The sequence below is a fragment of the Ovis aries genome, chromosome X (genome assembly GCF_016772045.2).
Source record: "Ovis aries strain OAR_USU_Benz2616 breed Rambouillet chromosome X, ARS-UI_Ramb_v3.0, whole genome shotgun sequence".
Taxonomy (NCBI): domain Eukaryota; kingdom Metazoa; phylum Chordata; class Mammalia; order Artiodactyla; family Bovidae; genus Ovis; species Ovis aries.
The window spans coordinates 99,812,825-99,829,009 of record NC_056080.1 but is presented as its reverse complement, the minus strand read 5'-3'; the positions used below and the strand labels follow the sequence as shown (position 1 = coordinate 99,829,009).

Here is a 16,185-nt window from a genome sequence, read left to right as displayed (position 1 = left end):
CCGGGGCCTCGCGCCTTCCCGGCACAGCCCCCGGGGGCGCGGGAACCCGGACCTGCCTTCCTCCCCGCGACGGCGTGAGGTGTGGTGACTCCATAGCCGAGCCCAGAGAGGGAAGTGGCATCCACGGAAGCCAGAGCTGGGTGGAGGTAATCGAGAAGCTGATTTTCCTTCTGGGTTTGGTCAGGAGACCCCCGAGAAATAACCCCCGATACCCTTAGAGATACCTCACGAGCCAGCTGCGTTGCGGTGAGCGGGGGTGGGGGAAGGGCGGAAGTTAGCCGGGGCGCAGCCTTTTCGTTTCGCTGTGGCGTCTTTGCCGGGAGGCGGGTGGCTCTGAGAACCGGCGGTACCTGTTCTCGAGGAGGCCGGTACTCAGACAGTCACATCTAACCTCCGGAAGCAAACTTTTGTACACTGTGTGGAAATAACACCCAGGGTTGCTGCTGAAGTAGACTCGGAGGCTGCTGGTGTGTTGAGAGCTTTTGGTACTTTCGACGCAGAAGGTGTAGGTGGGGCATAGGGCAGTAAAGCCTACCAGTGCACCCAGCGAAACTTGCCCGTTTCTGCTGGCTTATGAGCATATTACTGGTGAACTTGAAAGTCGCTCAGTTGTGTCCCAACTTTTATGAATACAGTCCGTGGAATTCTCCAGGCCAGAGTACTGGAGTGGGTAGCGTCTTCCCAACCCAGGGGTCGAACCTAGGTCTCCCACATTGTGGGTGGATTTTTTTACCACCTGAGCCACAAGGGAAGTCCAAGAATATAGGAGTGGGTAGCCTATCCCTTTTCCAGCAGGTCTTCCCCGGCCTAGGAATCGAACTGGGGTCTCCCGCATTGCAGGTGGATTCTTTACTAACTGAGCTATCAGGGAAGCTCCGAGAAAGAGATCATTTCAGCCTCCAAGACATTAGTGTCTGCTGACAGAGAAATGCAGGAAGTGTCCCTGTACCTCTCGAGCCTAGATAGGCAGCAGGAACCAGCCATTTCTTTGAATACCTGTGGCTTCCTTGAAAGAGCTTTGTTGTTGTTTCTCTTGGGTCACCTCTGAGAAAATCAAACTCTCAAGGCCATCCTCAGCCTTGCTTAAAAATGTCTATGACCCTGAGAAAATGTAAAGTCAAGACAAGGGTTACCTTTTCTAGGACCTTTCTTGTTTCCGAAGCACCTTAATCGTCGCTGTTTCTCCCCCCCCCCTTTTTTTTTTTACAGTGTGACCCTTTGGATATCTTGTAAACAAAGCCAGCTGTGAGTTTTCCTAGTAAAGTGAGCAGAAATTTTCATACATAGGTAGAAAGGGGCAGTGACTTTTATAAGTGTTCCCAGGAGGTACGAAAGAAGCAGTGTTGATGCCATCTGATAGCTTAGTGGGGAAACTTGCTGAAAGGAATAAGGTTACTTTTCCTCTAATTCTTTCCTGATCTGGGTGTCTCAGTTTCCTTTCCAGTATTAATATGATGGAAAAGAGAATATAGATGTTCCATGAAGCAAAGGAATCAGTCTTCATAAGAAGATGAAGGGACAGAGCAGTTATCCCTCATCTCACTGAGGATAAGAAACTGGAAAGATCTATTAAAATGTAGAGAAAGTCAAATACCCCCGTTTATAAAGGTGGGACAGGAAGTGCACAGATCTTATGATGTCACCAAGCTGATGTTGCTCCTACTTGGAATGTTTCCCTTGAAGCCTGAGCAAAGAGGAGGCCCGTATACTTGCTCTTAGGCACTAAAACGGCATTCCAACAGGGGTCTTCACCTAGTCCCCAGATCAGCCCCCCTTCTGGTAAGCTTTCACCAGTGGTAAAGAACCCATCTGCCAGTGCAGAAGATGTAAGAGACACGGGTTCCATCCCTGGGTCAAGAAGATTCCCTGGAAGAGGACATGGTAACCCACTCCAGTATTCTTGCTTCCACCTATAAAGTTGTTTGCTGCTCAGTATCGCATCTTGATTCCTTGGGTGACTCCAAAGTTGAAGTGTTTAGAGGAAAGAAAATCCTTTTACACAGATTTTACACAGTTTCTTTTTACTTAGTGTTTCAAACATATTAGCCAAAACATAACTATGGAAGGGATCTGGGTGTTATGGATTTAAATTATAAGTAAGTTATAAACCTTTAATTATGCATAGTTTTATAATGGAAAACATGGGTCAATGAATGCTTAAACCACTAATCATATTACTAATATGTAAGGAAATTTAAGTGAATTACAACCTGTCTTCCTGGAGTCTATAGTCATTTAACTTTTTTCCTTTTCTTTGAAGCATATAAGCATATAAGCCATAGTAGGTTATAAGGAAAACTGGAGAGATCATCATACTTCTTTCCATATTCATTTTAAATGGCTAACTGTATAATCTAATTTCTTTTCAAGACAATTATAAGGAATAACTTTTAGCAGATTAATACTAAATTTCACATGGTTTAAAAATCTCACTATTTAAAAAAGAGGAAAAGAAAATGCCTTTATCTGACCATCCTCACTGGTTAGTGACTGAGCTGAAAGGTAAGCCTGGGAATTATCCAGAAGCAACAAGGCTCTGACTTCTCTTCCATTGTCATAAAACATTCGGTTGAGAATGCCTGAAAACGACTCCCTGGTGAAGCAAACATCTTTACTAGTTTTACAATCACAGATAATGCACTGCGTCCTCTCACACTTTTGGGCAGCTTTGCTCTGCAAATAAGGATTAACCTTATCTTCTGAGTGTAATCTTAGTTTGCATGTTAAAAGGCGGAAAGGCGCTCCTTGTTTATTTTCCTCCTTGGCTTGCAGATCTCTGGTATCCTTGCCAGAGTAGTTTCTCACACTGATTTTTCACACTGACGTCAGTTTCGTCTCCACTGTACAACTGAGTTACACATAGTTTCTCCTCTTTGATTCTTATAGATAACTTTTGTCCAAATGGCTCAATACTAGGTAAAAAGTGAAAATTTGGAGACACTGACAACCTGAGATATCTGGGTTCTTAGAAGGATGCCTTCTCCAAAGAACTATGCTAAGCACTACAGGACGTGTAAGACCAAACAAGATTCCTGTCCTTCAGGGAAGCATAATATAGTAGCAAAAGCATGGGGTATAACAGGAGACCTAACTTGGTCTAAAATCTGCCACCTGTAATCCACATGACTCTGTGGATGCCGCGTCCTGTATCTGAATTTCTTTATATGTCAAAGAGAAGTATAAATGTAAGGGACACCATGAGGTTAAAGCCTACCTAACAAGAACAAACAATAATAGTTGGGAAGCACGTGCCTGCAAACCAGAAAAGGATTTTAAAAATATCAGGGACTGCTGCTTCTGATGCAGCGAGGGGTCTGGCCAGGAGGACCAAAAGCCTCTTAACTCGAGTCCCGACAATCCTGGTCATGACTTTCGGAGATCGGGGTCCTAACCAGGCGAACTTCCCGGTAGAAAAGGCCACCGGCTGTTGGAATGCGATTCAGTAGTAATCTGGATGCAAGACACGCAGCAAGTCGGGGGTTCCGAGATCGCGGACGGTCGCAGGAGACAGCCTCCTTCGCGGCGCCGCTAGGACTCCCTTGAGCCCGAGACTCGGTGACCTGAACTGTCCTCTTTTTTTCTGCATCCGGGGCTGAACCCAGGATGGGGCGGACGTGCGGGACACTTCCGGACTCGCGCGCGCGCGCGACCCCAGACGTGCGGGACACTTCCGGACTCGCGCGCGCGCGACTCCGCAGGTGGCGGGAGGGCGGTTATGGGCGTGGCTATCACGCAGCCACCGGAAGCCACACTCTCTCTTCCGGTTGGCGCCCGGCCCGCAGCACGAGACCCCAAAATGGCGTGGCGGGGTACGGTCTCGAAGCGCTAGAGGGTCGCGCCGGGACTGAACTTCCAAGGTCCGTGCGCTCCCGGGGCCTCGCGCCTTCCCGGCACAGCCCCCGGGGGCGCGGGAACCCGGACCTGCCTTCCTCCCCGCGACGGCGTGAGGTGTGGTGACTCCATAGCCGAGCCCAGAGAGGGAAGTGGCATCCACGGAAGCCAGAGCTGGGTGGAGGTAATCGAGAAGCTGATTTTCCTTCTGGGTTTGGTCAGGAGACCCCCGAGAAATAACCCCGATACCCTTAGAGATACCTCACGAGCCAGCTGCGTTGCGGTGAGCGGGGGTGGGGAAGGGCGGAAGTTAGCCGGGGCGCAGCCTTTTCGTTTCGCTGTGGCGTCTTTGCCGGGAGGCGGGTGGCTCTGAGAACCGGCGGTACCTGTTCTCGAGGAGGCCGGTACTCAGACAGTCACATCTAACCTCCGGAAGCAAACTTTTGTACACTGTGTGGAAATAACACCCAGGGTTGCTGCTGAAGTAGACTCGGAGGCTGCTGGTGTGTTGAGAGCTTTTGGTACTTTCGACGCAGAAGGTGTAGGTGGGGCATAGGGCAGTAAAGCCTACCAGTGCACCCAGCGAAACTTGCCCGTTTCTGCTGGCTTATGAGCATATTACTGGTGAACTTGAAAGTCGCTCAGTTGTGTCCCAACTTTTTATGAATACAGTCCGTGGAATTCTCCAGGCCAGAGTACTGGAGTGGGTAGCGTCTTCCCAACCCAGGGGTCGAACCTAGGTCTCCCACATTGTGGGTGGATTTTTTTTTACCACCTGAGCCACAAGGGAAGTCCAAGAATATAGGAGTGGGTAGCCTATCCCTTTTCCAGCAGATCTTCCCCGGCCTAGGAATCGAACTGGGGTCTCCCGCATTGCAGGTGGATTCTTTACTAACTGAGCTATCAGGGAAGCTCCGAGAAAGAGATCATTTCAGCCTCCAAGACATTAGTGTCTGCTGACAGAGAAATGCAGGAAGTGTCCCTGTACCTCTCGAGCCTAGATAGGCAGCAGGAACCAGCCATTTCTTTGAATACCTGTGGCTTCCTTGAAAGAGCTTTGTTGTTGTTTCTCTTGGGTCACCTCTGAGAAAATCAAACTCTCAAGGCCATCCTCAGCCTTGCTTAAAAATGTCTATGACCCTGAGAAAATGTAAAGTCAAGACAAGGGTTACCTTTTCTAGGACCTTTCTTGTTTCCGAAGCACCTTAATCGTCGCTGTTTCTCCCCCCCCCCCTTTTTTTTTTTTTACAGTGTGACCCTTTGGATATCTTGTAAACAAAGCCAGCTGTGAGTTTTCCTAGTAAAGTGAGCAGAAATTTTCATACATAGGTAGAAAGGGGCAGTGACTTTTATAAGTGTTCCCAGGAGGTACGAAAGAAGCAGTGTTGATGCCATCTGATAGCTTAGTGGGGGAAACTTGCTGAAAGGAATAAGGTTACTTTTTCCTCTAATTCTTTCCTGATCTGGGTGTCTCAGTTTCCTTTCCAGTATTAATATGATGGAAAAGAGAATATAGATGTTCCATGAAGCAAAGGAATCAGTCTTCATAAGAAGATGAAGGGACAGAGCAGTTATCCCTCATCTCACTGAGGATAAGAAACTGGAATGATCTATTAAAATGTAGAGAAAGTCAAATACCCCCGTTTATAAAGGTGGGACAGGAAGTGCACAGATCTTATGATGTCACCAAGCTGATGTTGCTCCTACTTGGAATGTTTCCCTTGAAGCCTGAGCAAAGAGGAGGCCCGTATACTTGCTCTTAGGCACTAAAACGGCATTCCAACAGGGGTCTTCACCTAGTCCCCAGATCAGCCCCCCTTCTGGTAAGCTTTCACCAGTGGTAAAGAACCCATCTGCCAGTGCAGAAGATGTAAGAGACACGGGTTCCATCCCTGGGTCAAGAAGATTCCCTGGAAGAGGACATGGTAACCCACTCCAGTATTCTTGCTTCCACCTATAAAGTTGTTTGCTGCTCAGTATCGCATCTTGATTCCTTGGGTGACTCAAAGTTGAAGTGTTTAGAGGAAAGAAAATCCTTTTACACAGATTTTACACAGTTTCTTTTTACTTAGTGTTTCAAACATATTAGCCAAAACATAACTATGGAAGGGATCTGGGTGTTATGGATTTAAATTATAAGTAAGTTATAAACCTTTAATTATGCATAGTTTTATAATGGAAAACATGGGTCAATGAATGCTTAAACCACTAATCATATTACTAATATGTAAGGAAATTTAAGTGAATTACAACCTGTCTTCCTGGAGTCTATAGTCATTTAACTTTTTTCCTTTTCTTTGAAGCATATAAGCATATAAGCCATAGTAGGTTATAAGGAAAACTGGAGAGATCATCATACTTCTTTCCATATTCATTTTAAATGGCTAACTGTATAATCTAATTTCTTTTCAAGACAATTATAAGGAATAACTTTTAGCAGATTAATACTAAATTTCACATGGTTTAAAAATCTCACTATTTAAAAAAGAGGAAAAAGAAAATGCCTTTATCTGACCATCCTCACTGGTTAGTGACTGAGCTGAAAGGTAAGCCTGGGAATTATCCAGAAGCAACAAGGCTCTGACTTCTCTTCCATTGTCATAAAACATTCGGTTGAGAATGCCTGAAAACGACTCCCTGGTGAAGCAAACATCTTTACTAGTTTTACAATCACAGATAATGCACTGCGTCCTCTCACACTTTTGGGCAGCTTTGCTCTGCAAATAAGGATTAACCTTATCTTCTGAGTGTAATCTTAGTTTGCATGTTAAAAGGCGGAAAGGCGCTCCTTGTTTATTTTCCTCCTTGGCTTGCAGATCTCTGGTATCCTTGCCAGAGTAGTTTCTCACACTGATTTTTCACACTGACGTCAGTTTCGTCTCCACTGTACAACTGAGTTACACATAGTTTCTCCTCTTTGATTCTTATAGATAACTTTTGTCCAAATGGCTCAATACTAGGTAAAAAGTGAAAATTTGGAGACACTGACAACCTGAGATATCTGGGTTCTTAGAAGGATGCCTTCTCCAAAGAACTATGCTAAGCACTACAGGACGTGTAAGACCAAACAAGATTCCTGTCCTTCAGGGAAGCATAATATAGTAGCAAAAGCATGGGGTATAACAGGAGACCTAACTTGGTCTAAAATCTGCCACCTGTAATCCACATGACTCTGTGGATGCCGCGTCCTGTATCTGAATTTCTTTATATGTCAAAGAGAAGTATAAATGTAAGGGACACCATGAGGTTAAAGCCTACCTAACAAGAACAAACAATAATAGTTGGGAAGCACGTGCCTGCAAACCAGAAAAGGATTTTAAAAATATCAGGGACTGCTGCTTCTGATGCAGCGAGGGGTCTGGCCAGGAGGACCAAAAGCCTCTTAACTCGAGTCCCGACAATCCTGGTCATGACTTTCGGAGATCGGGGTCCTAACCAGGCGAACTTCCCGGTAGAAAAGGCCACCGGCTGTTGGAATGCGATTCAGTAGTAATCTGGATGCAAGACACGCAGCAAGTCGGGGGTTCCGAGATCGCGGACGGTCGCAGGAGACAGCCTCCTTCGCGGCGCCGCTAGGACTCCCTTGAGCCCGAGACTCGGTGACCTGAACTGTCCTCTTTTTTTCTGCATCCGGGGCTGAACCCAGGATGGGGCGGACGTGCGGGACACTTCCGGACTCGCGCGCGCGCGCGACCCCAGACGTGCGGGACACTTCCGGACTCGCGCGCGCGCGCGACTCCGCAGGTGGCGGGAGGGCGGTTATGGGCGTGGCTATCACGCAGCCACCGGAAGCCACACTCTCTCTTCCGGTTGGCGCCCGGCCCGCAGCACGAGACCCCAAAATGGCGTGGCGGGGTACGGTCTCGAAGCGCTAGAGGGGTCGCGCCGGGGACTGAACTTCCAAGGTCCGTGCGCTCCCGGGGCCTCGCGCCTTCCCGGCACAGCCCCCGGGGGCGCGGGAACCCGGACCTGCCTTCCTCCCCGCGACGGCGTGAGGTGTGGTGACTCCATAGCCGAGCCCAGAGAGGGAAGTGGCATCCACGGAAGCCAGAGCTGGGTGGAGGTAATCGAGAAGCTGATTTTCCTTCTGGGTTTGGTCAGGAGACCCCCGAGAAATAACCCCCGATACCCTTAGAGATACCTCACGAGCCAGCTGCGTTGCGGTGAGCGGGGGTGGGGGAAGGGCGGAAGTTAGCCGGGGCGCAGCCTTTTCGTTTCGCTGTGGCGTCTTTGCCGGGAGGCGGGTGGCTCTGAGAACCGGCGGTACCTGTTCTCGAGGAGGCCGGTACTCAGACAGTCACATCTAACCTCCGGAAGCAAACTTTTGTACACTGTGTGGAAATAACACCCAGGGTTGCTGCTGAAGTAGACTCGGAGGCTGCTGGTGTGTTGAGAGCTTTTGGTACTTTCGACGCAGAAGGTGTAGGTGGGGCATAGGGCAGTAAAGCCTACCAGTGCACCCAGCGAAACTTGCCCGTTTCTGCTGGCTTATGAGCATATTACTGGTGAACTTGAAAGTCGCTCAGTTGTGTCCCAACTTTTTATGAATACAGTCCGTGGAATTCTCCAGGCCAGAGTACTGGAGTGGGTAGCGTCTTCCCAACCCAGGGGTCGAACCTAGGTCTCCCACATTGTGGGTGGATTTTTTTACCACCTGAGCCACAAGGGAAGTCCAAGAATATAGGAGTGGGTAGCCTATCCCTTTTCCAGCAGATCTTCCCCGGCCTAGGAATCGAACTGGGGTCTCCCGCATTGCAGGTGGATTCTTTACTAACTGAGCTATCAGGGAAGCTCCGAGAAAGAGATCATTTCAGCCTCCAAGACATTAGTGTCTGCTGACAGAGAAATGCAGGAAGTGTCCCTGTACCTCTCGAGCCTAGATAGGCAGCAGGAACCAGCCATTTCTTTGAATACCTGTGGCTTCCTTGAAAGAGCTTTGTTATTGTTTCTCTTGGGTCACCTCTGAGAAAATCAAACTCTCAAGGCCATCCTCAGCCTTGCTTAAAAATGTCTATGACCCTGAGAAAATGTAAAGTCAAGACAAGGGTTACCTTTTCTAGGACCTTTCTTGTTTCCGAAGCACCTTAATCGTCGCTGTTTCTCCCCCCCCCCCCTTTTTTTTTTACAGTGTGACCCTTTGGATATCTTGTAAACAAAGCCAGCTGTGAGTTTTCCTAGTAAAGTGAGCAGAAATTTTCATACATAGGTAGAAAGGGCAGTGACTTTTATAAGTGTTCCCAGGAGGTACGAAAGAAGCAGTGTTGATGCCATCTGATAGCTTAGTGGGGGAAACTTGCTGAAAGGAATAAGGTTACTTTTTCCTCTAATTCTTTCCTGATCTGGGTGTCTCAGTTTCCTTTCCAGTATTAATATGATGGAAAAGAGAATATAGATGTTCCATGAAGCAAAGGAATCAGTCTTCATAAGAAGATGAAGGGACAGAGCAGTTATCCCTCATCTCACTGAGGATAAGAAACTGGAATGATCTATTAAAATGTAGAGAAAGTCAAATACCCCCGTTTATAAAGGTGGGACAGGAAGTGCACAGATCTTATGATGTCACCAAGCTGATGTTGCTCCTACTTGGAATGTTTCCCTTGAAGCCTGAGCAAAGAGGAGGCCCGTATACTTGCTCTTAGGCACTAAAACGGCATTCCAACAGGGGTCTTCACCTAGTCCCCAGATCAGCCCCCCTTCTGGTAAGCTTTCACCAGTGGTAAAGAACCCATCTGCCAGTGCAGAAGATGTAAGAGACACGGGTTCCATCCCTGGGTCAAGAAGATTCCCTGGAAGAGGACATGGTAACCCACTCCAGTATTCTTGCTTCCACCTATAAAGTTGTTTGCTGCTCAGTATCGCATCTTGATTCCTTGGGTGACTCAAAGTTGAAGTGTTTAGAGGAAAGAAAATCCTTTTACACAGATTTTACACAGTTTCTTTTTACTTAGTGTTTCAAACATATTAGCCAAAACATAACTATGGAAGGGATCTGGGTGTTATGGATTTAAATTATAAGTAAGTTATAAACCTTTAATTATGCATAGTTTTATAATGGAAAACATGGGTCAATGAATGCTTAAACCACTAATCATATTACTAATATGTAAGGAAATTTAAGTGAATTACAACCTGTCTTCCTGGAGTCTATAGTCATTTAACTTTTTTCCTTTTCTTTGAAGCATATAAGCATATAAGCCATAGTAGGTTATAAGGAAAACTGGAGAGATCATCATACTTCTTTCCATATTCATTTTAAATGGCTAACTGTATAATCTAATTTCTTTTCAAGACAATTATAAGGAATAACTTTTAGCAGATTAATACTAAATTTCACATGGTTTAAAAATCTCACTATTTAAAAAAGAGGAAAAAGAAAATGCCTTTATCTGACCATCCTCACTGGTTAGTGACTGAGCTGAAAGGTAAGCCTGGGAATTATCCAGAAGCAACAAGGCTCTGACTTCTCTTCCATTGTCATAAAACATTCGGTTGAGAATGCCTGAAAACGACTCCTGGTGAAGCAAACATCTTTACTAGTTTTACAATCACAGATAATGCACTGCGTCCTCTCACACTTTTGGGCAGCTTTGCTCTGCAAATAAGGATTAACCTTATCTTCTGAGTGTAATCTTAGTTTGCATGTTAAAAGGCGGAAAGGCGCTCCTTGTTTATTTTCCTCCTTGGCTTGCAGATCTCTGGTATCCTTGCCAGAGTAGTTTCTCACACTGATTTTTCACACTGACGTCAGTTTCGTCTCCACTGTACAACTGAGTTACACATAGTTTCTCCTCTTTGATTCTTATAGATAACTTTTGTCCAAATGGCTCAATACTAGGTAAAAAGTGAAAATTTGGAGACACTGACAACCTGAGATATCTGGGTTCTTAGAAGGATGCCTTCTCCAAAGAACTATGCTAAGCACTACAGGACGTGTAAGACCAAACAAGATTCCTGTCCTTCAGGGAAGCATAATATAGTAGCAAAAGCATGGGGTATAACAGGAGACCTAACTTGGTCTAAAATCTGCCACCTGTAATCCACATGACTCTGTGGATGCCGCGTCCTGTATCTGAATTTCTTTATATGTCAAAGAGAAGTATAAATGTAAGGGACACCATGAGGTTAAAGCCTACCTAACAAGAACAAACAATAATAGTTGGGAAGCACGTGCCTGCAAACCAGAAAAGGATTTTAAAAATATCAGGGACTGCTGCTTCTGATGCAGCGAGGGGTCTGGCCAGGAGGACCAAAAGCCTCTTAACTCGAGTCCCGACAATCCTGGTCATGACTTTCGGAGATCGGGGTCCTAACCAGGCGAACTTCCCGGTAGAAAAGGCCACCGGCTGTTGGAATGCGATTCAGTAGTAATCTGGATGCAAGACACGCAGCAAGTCGGGGGTTCCGAGATCGCGGACGGTCGCAGGAGACAGCCTCCTTCGCGGCGCCGCTAGGACTCCCTTGAGCCCGAGACTCGGTGACCTGAACTGTCCTTTTTTTTTTCTGCATCCGGGGCTGAACCCAGGATGGGGCGGACGTGCGGGACACTTCCGGACTCGCGCGCGCGCGCGACTCCGCAGGTGGCGGGAGGGCGGTTATGGGCGTGGCTATCACGCAGCCACCGGAAGCCACACTCTCTCTTCCGGTTGGCGCCCGGCCCGCAGCACGAGACCCCAAAATGGCGTGGCGGGGTACGGTCTCGAAGCGCTAGAGGGTCGCGCCGGGGACTGAACTTCCAAGGTCCGTGCGCTCCCGGGGCCTCGCGCCTTCCCGGCACAGCCCCCGGGGGCGCGGGAACCCGGACCTGCCTTCCTCCCCGCGACGGCGTGAGGTGTGGTGACTCCATAGCCGAGCCCAGAGAGGGAAGTGGCATCCACGGAAGCCAGAGCTGGGTGGAGGTAATCGAGAAGCTGATTTTCCTTCTGGGTTTGGTCAGGAGACCCCGAGAAATAACCCCGATACCCTTAGAGATACCTCACGAGCCAGCTGCGTTGCGGTGAGCGGGGGTGGGGGAAGGGCGGAAGTTAGCCGGGGCGCAGCCTTTTCGTTTCGCTGTGGCGTCTTTGCCGGGAGGCGGGTGGCTCTGAGAACCGGCGGTACCTGTTCTCGAGGAGGCCGGTACTCAGACAGTCACATCTAACCTCCGGAAGCAAACTTTTGTACACTGTGGAAATAACACCCAGGGTTGCTGCTGAAGTAGACTCGGAGGCTGCTGGTGTGTTGAGAGCTTTGGTACTTTCGACGCAGAAGGTGTAGGTGGGGCATAGGGCAGTAAAGCCTACCAGTGCACCCAGCGAAACTTGCCCGTTCTGCTGGCTTATGAGCATATTACTGGTGAACTTGAAAGTCGCTCAGTTGTGTCCCAACTTTTTATGAATACAGTCCGTGGAATTCTCCAGGCCAGAGTACTGGAGTGGGTAGCGTCTTCCCAACCCAGGGGTCGAACCTAGGTCTCCCACATTGTGGGTGGATTTTTTTACCACCTGAGCCACAAGGGAAGTCCAAGAATATAGGAGTGGGTAGCCTATCCCTTTCCAGCAGATCTTCCCGGCCTAGGAATCGAACTGGGGTCTCCCGCATTGCAGGTGGATTCTTTACTAACTGAGCTATCAGGGAAGCTCCGAGAAAGAGATCATTTCAGCCTCCAAGACATTAGTGTCTGCTGACAGAGAAATGCAGGAAGTGTCCCTGTACCTCTCGAGCCTAGATAGGCAGCAGGAACCAGCCATTTCTTTGAATACCTGTGGCTTCCTTGAAAGAGCTTTGTTGTTGTTTCTCTTGGGTCACCTCTGAGAAAATCAAACTCTCAAGGCCATCCTCAGCCTTGCTTAAAAATGTCTATGACCCTGAGAAAATGTAAAGTCAAGACAAGGGTTACCTTTTCTAGGACCTTTCTTGTTTCCGAAGCACCTTAATCGTCGCTGTTTCTCCCCCCCCCTTTTTTTTTTTACAGTGTGACCCTTTGGATATCTTGTAAACAAAGCCAGCTGTGAGTTTTCCTAGTAAAGTGAGCAGAAATTTTCATACATAGGTAGAAAGGGGCAGTGACTTTTATAAGTGTTCCCAGGAGGTACGAAAGAAGCAGTGTTGATGCCATCTGATAGCTTAGTGGGGGAAACTTGCTGAAAGGAATAAGGTTACTTTTTCCTCTAATTCTTTCCTGATCTGGGTGTCTCAGTTTCCTTTCCAGTATTAATATGATGGAAAAGAGAATATAGATGTTCCATGAAGCAAAGGAATCAGTCTTCATAAGAAGATGAAGGGACAGAGCAGTTATCCCTCATCTCACTGAGGATAAGAAACTGGAATGATCTATTAAAATGTAGAGAAAGTCAAATACCCCCGTTTATAAAGGTGGGACAGGAAGTGCACAGATCTTATGATGTCACCAAGCTGATGTTGCTCCTACTTGGAATGTTTCCCTTGAAGCCTGAGCAAAGAGGAGGCCCGTATACTTGCTCTTAGGCACTAAAACGGCATTCCAACAGGGGTCTTCACCTAGTCCCCAGATCAGCCCCCCTTCTGGTAAGCTTTCACCAGTGGTAAAGAACCCATCTGCCAGTGCAGAAGATGTAAGAGACACGGGTTCCATCCCTGGGTCAAGAAGATTCCCTGGAAGAGGACATGGTAACCCACTCCAGTATTCTTGCTTCCACCTATAAAGTTGTTTGCTGCTCAGTATCGCATCTTGATTCCTTGGGTGACTCAAAGTTGAAGTGTTTAGAGGAAAGAAAATCCTTTTTACACAGATTTTACACAGTTTCTTTTTACTTAGTGTTTCAAACATATTAGCCAAAACATAACTATGGAAGGGATCTGGGTGTTATGGATTTAAATTATAAGTAAGTTATAAACCTTTAATTATGCATAGTTTTATAATGGAAAACATGGGTCAATGAATGCTTAAACCACTAATCATATTACTAATATGTAAGGAAATTTAAGTGAATTACAACCTGTCTTCCTGGAGTCTATAGTCATTTAACTTTTTTTCCTTTTCTTTGAAGCATATAAGCATATAAGCCATAGTAGGTTATAAGGAAAACTGGAGAGATCATCATACTTCTTTCCATATTCATTTTAAATGGCTAACTGTATAATCTAATTTCTTTTCAAGACAATTATAAGGAATAACTTTTAGCAGATTAATACTAAATTTCACATGGTTTAAAAATCTCACTATTTAAAAAAGAGGAAAAAGAAAATGCCTTTATCTGACCATCCTCACTGGTTAGTGACTGAGCTGAAAGGTAAGCCTGGGAATTATCCAGAAGCAACAAGGCTCTGACTTCTCTTCCATTGTCATAAAACATTCGGTTGAGAATGCCTGAAAACGACTCCCTGGTGAAGCAAACATCTTTACTAGTTTTACAATCACAGATAATGCACTGCGTCCTCTCACACTTTTGGGCAGCTTTGCTCTGCAAATAAGGATTAACCTTATCTTCTGAGTGTAATCTTAGTTTGCATGTTAAAAGGCGGAAAGGCGCTCCTTGTTTATTTTCCTCCTTGGCTTGCAGATCTCTGGTATCCTTGCCAGAGTAGTTTCTCACACTGATTTTTCACACTGACGTCAGTTTCGTCTCCACTGTACAACTGAGTTACACATAGTTTCTCCTCTTTGATTCTTATAGATAACTTTTGTCCAAATGGCTCAATACTAGGTAAAAAGTGAAAATTTGGAGACACTGACAACCTGAGATATCTGGGTTCTTAGAAGGATGCCTTCTCCAAAGAACTATGCTAAGCACTACAGGACGTGTAAGACCAAACAAGATTCCTGTCCTTCAGGGAAGCATAATATAGTAGCAAAAGCATGGGGTATAACAGGAGACCTAACTTGGTCTAAAATCTGCCACCTGTAATCCACATGACTCTGTGGATGCCGCGTCCTGTATCTGAATTTCTTTATATGTCAAAGAGAAGTATAAATGTAAGGGACACCATGAGGTTAAAGCCTACCTAACAAGAACAAACAATAATAGTTGGGAAGCACGTGCCTGCAAACCAGAAAAGGATTTTAAAAATATCAGGGACTGCTGCTTCTGATGCAGCGAGGGGTCTGGCCAGGAGGACCAAAAGCCTCTTAACTCGAGTCCCGACAATCCTGGTCATGACTTTCGGAGATCGGGGTCCTAACCAGGCGAACTTCCCGGTAGAAAAGGCCACCGGCTGTTGGAATGCGATTCAGTAGTAATCTGGATGCAAGACACGCAGCAAGTCGGGGGTTCCGAGATCGCGGACGGTCGCAGGAGACAGCCTCCTTCGCGGCGCCGCTAGGACTCCCTTGAGCCCGAGACTCGGTGACCTGAACTGTCCTCTTTTTTTTTCTGCATCCGGGGCTGAACCCAGGATGGGGCGGACGTGCGGGACACTTCCGGACTCGCGCGCGCGGGACTCCGCAGGTGGCGGGAGGGCGGTTATGGGCGTGGCTATCACGCAGCCACCGGAAGCCACTCTCTCTTCCGGTCGGCGCCCGGCCCGTAGCTCGAGACCCCAAAATGGCGTGGCGGGGTACGGTCTCGAAACGCTAGAGGGTTCGCGCCGGGGACTGAACTTCCAAGGTCCGTGCGCTCCCGGGGCCTCGCGCCTTCCCGGCACAGCCCCCGGGGGCGCGGGAACCCGGACCTGCCTTCCTCCCCTCGACGGCGTGAGGTGTGGTGACTCCATAGCCGAGCCCAGAGAGAGGGAAGTGGCGTCCACGGAAGCCAGAGCTGGGAGGAGGTAATAGAGAAGCTGATTTTCGTTCTGGGTTTGGTCAGGAGACCCCCAAGAAATAACCCCCGATACCCTTAGAGATACCTCACGAGCCAGCTGCGTTGCGGTGAGCGGGGGTGGGGGAAGGGCGGAAGTTAGCCGGGGCGCAGCCTTTTCGTTTCGCTGTGGCGTCTTTGCCGGGAGGCGGGTGGCTCTGAGAACCGGCGGTACCTGTTCTCGAGGAGGCCGGTACTCAGACAGTCACATCTAACCTCCGGAAGCAAACTTTTGTACACTGTGGAAATAACACCCAGGGTTGCTGCTGAAGTAGACTCGGAGGCTGCTGGTGTGTTGAGAGCTTTTGGTACTTTCGACGCAGAAGGTGTAGGTGGGGCATAGGGCAGTAAAGCCTACCAGTGCACCCAGCGAAACTTGCCCGTTTCTGCTGGCTTATGAGCATATTACTGGTGAACTTGAAAGTCGCTCAGTTGTGTCCCAACTTTTTATGAATACAGTCCGTGGAATTCTCCAGGCCAGAGTACTGGAGTGGGTAGCGTCTTCCCAACCCAGGGGTCGAACCTAGGTCTCCCACATTGTGAGTGGATTTTTTTTACCACCTGAGCCACAAGGGAAGTCCAAGAATATAGGAGTGGGTAGCCT

The 16,185-nt window shown here is 47.5% G+C and overlaps 1 protein-coding gene across 11 annotated transcripts in view; it reads left to right on the top strand.

Annotated features, from left to right (window-relative positions):
• Positions 1-11,339: 11,339 nt before the first annotated feature.
• ZNF75D (zinc finger protein 75D) overlaps positions 11,340-16,185 on the top strand; it is a 28,132-nt gene continuing 23,286 nt past the window's right edge. For 6 of the 11 annotated variants that reach the window (XM_042242129.2, XM_042242127.2, XM_042242128.2 and 3 more), the window contains exon 1: positions 11,616-11,726. Coding sequence is in view for 1 of the 11 variants with exons in the window: in XM_042242126.1 (XP_042098060.1) it covers positions 11,355-11,726 (372 nt within the window). In the remaining 10 variants the exon portion in view is untranslated. Of the gene's footprint in view, positions 11,727-15,318; positions 15,653-16,185 lie in introns of those variants that run through there. The other 5 variants (XM_012107287.5, XM_027963178.2, XM_012107284.4 and 2 more) reach the window with 3 other exon arrangements.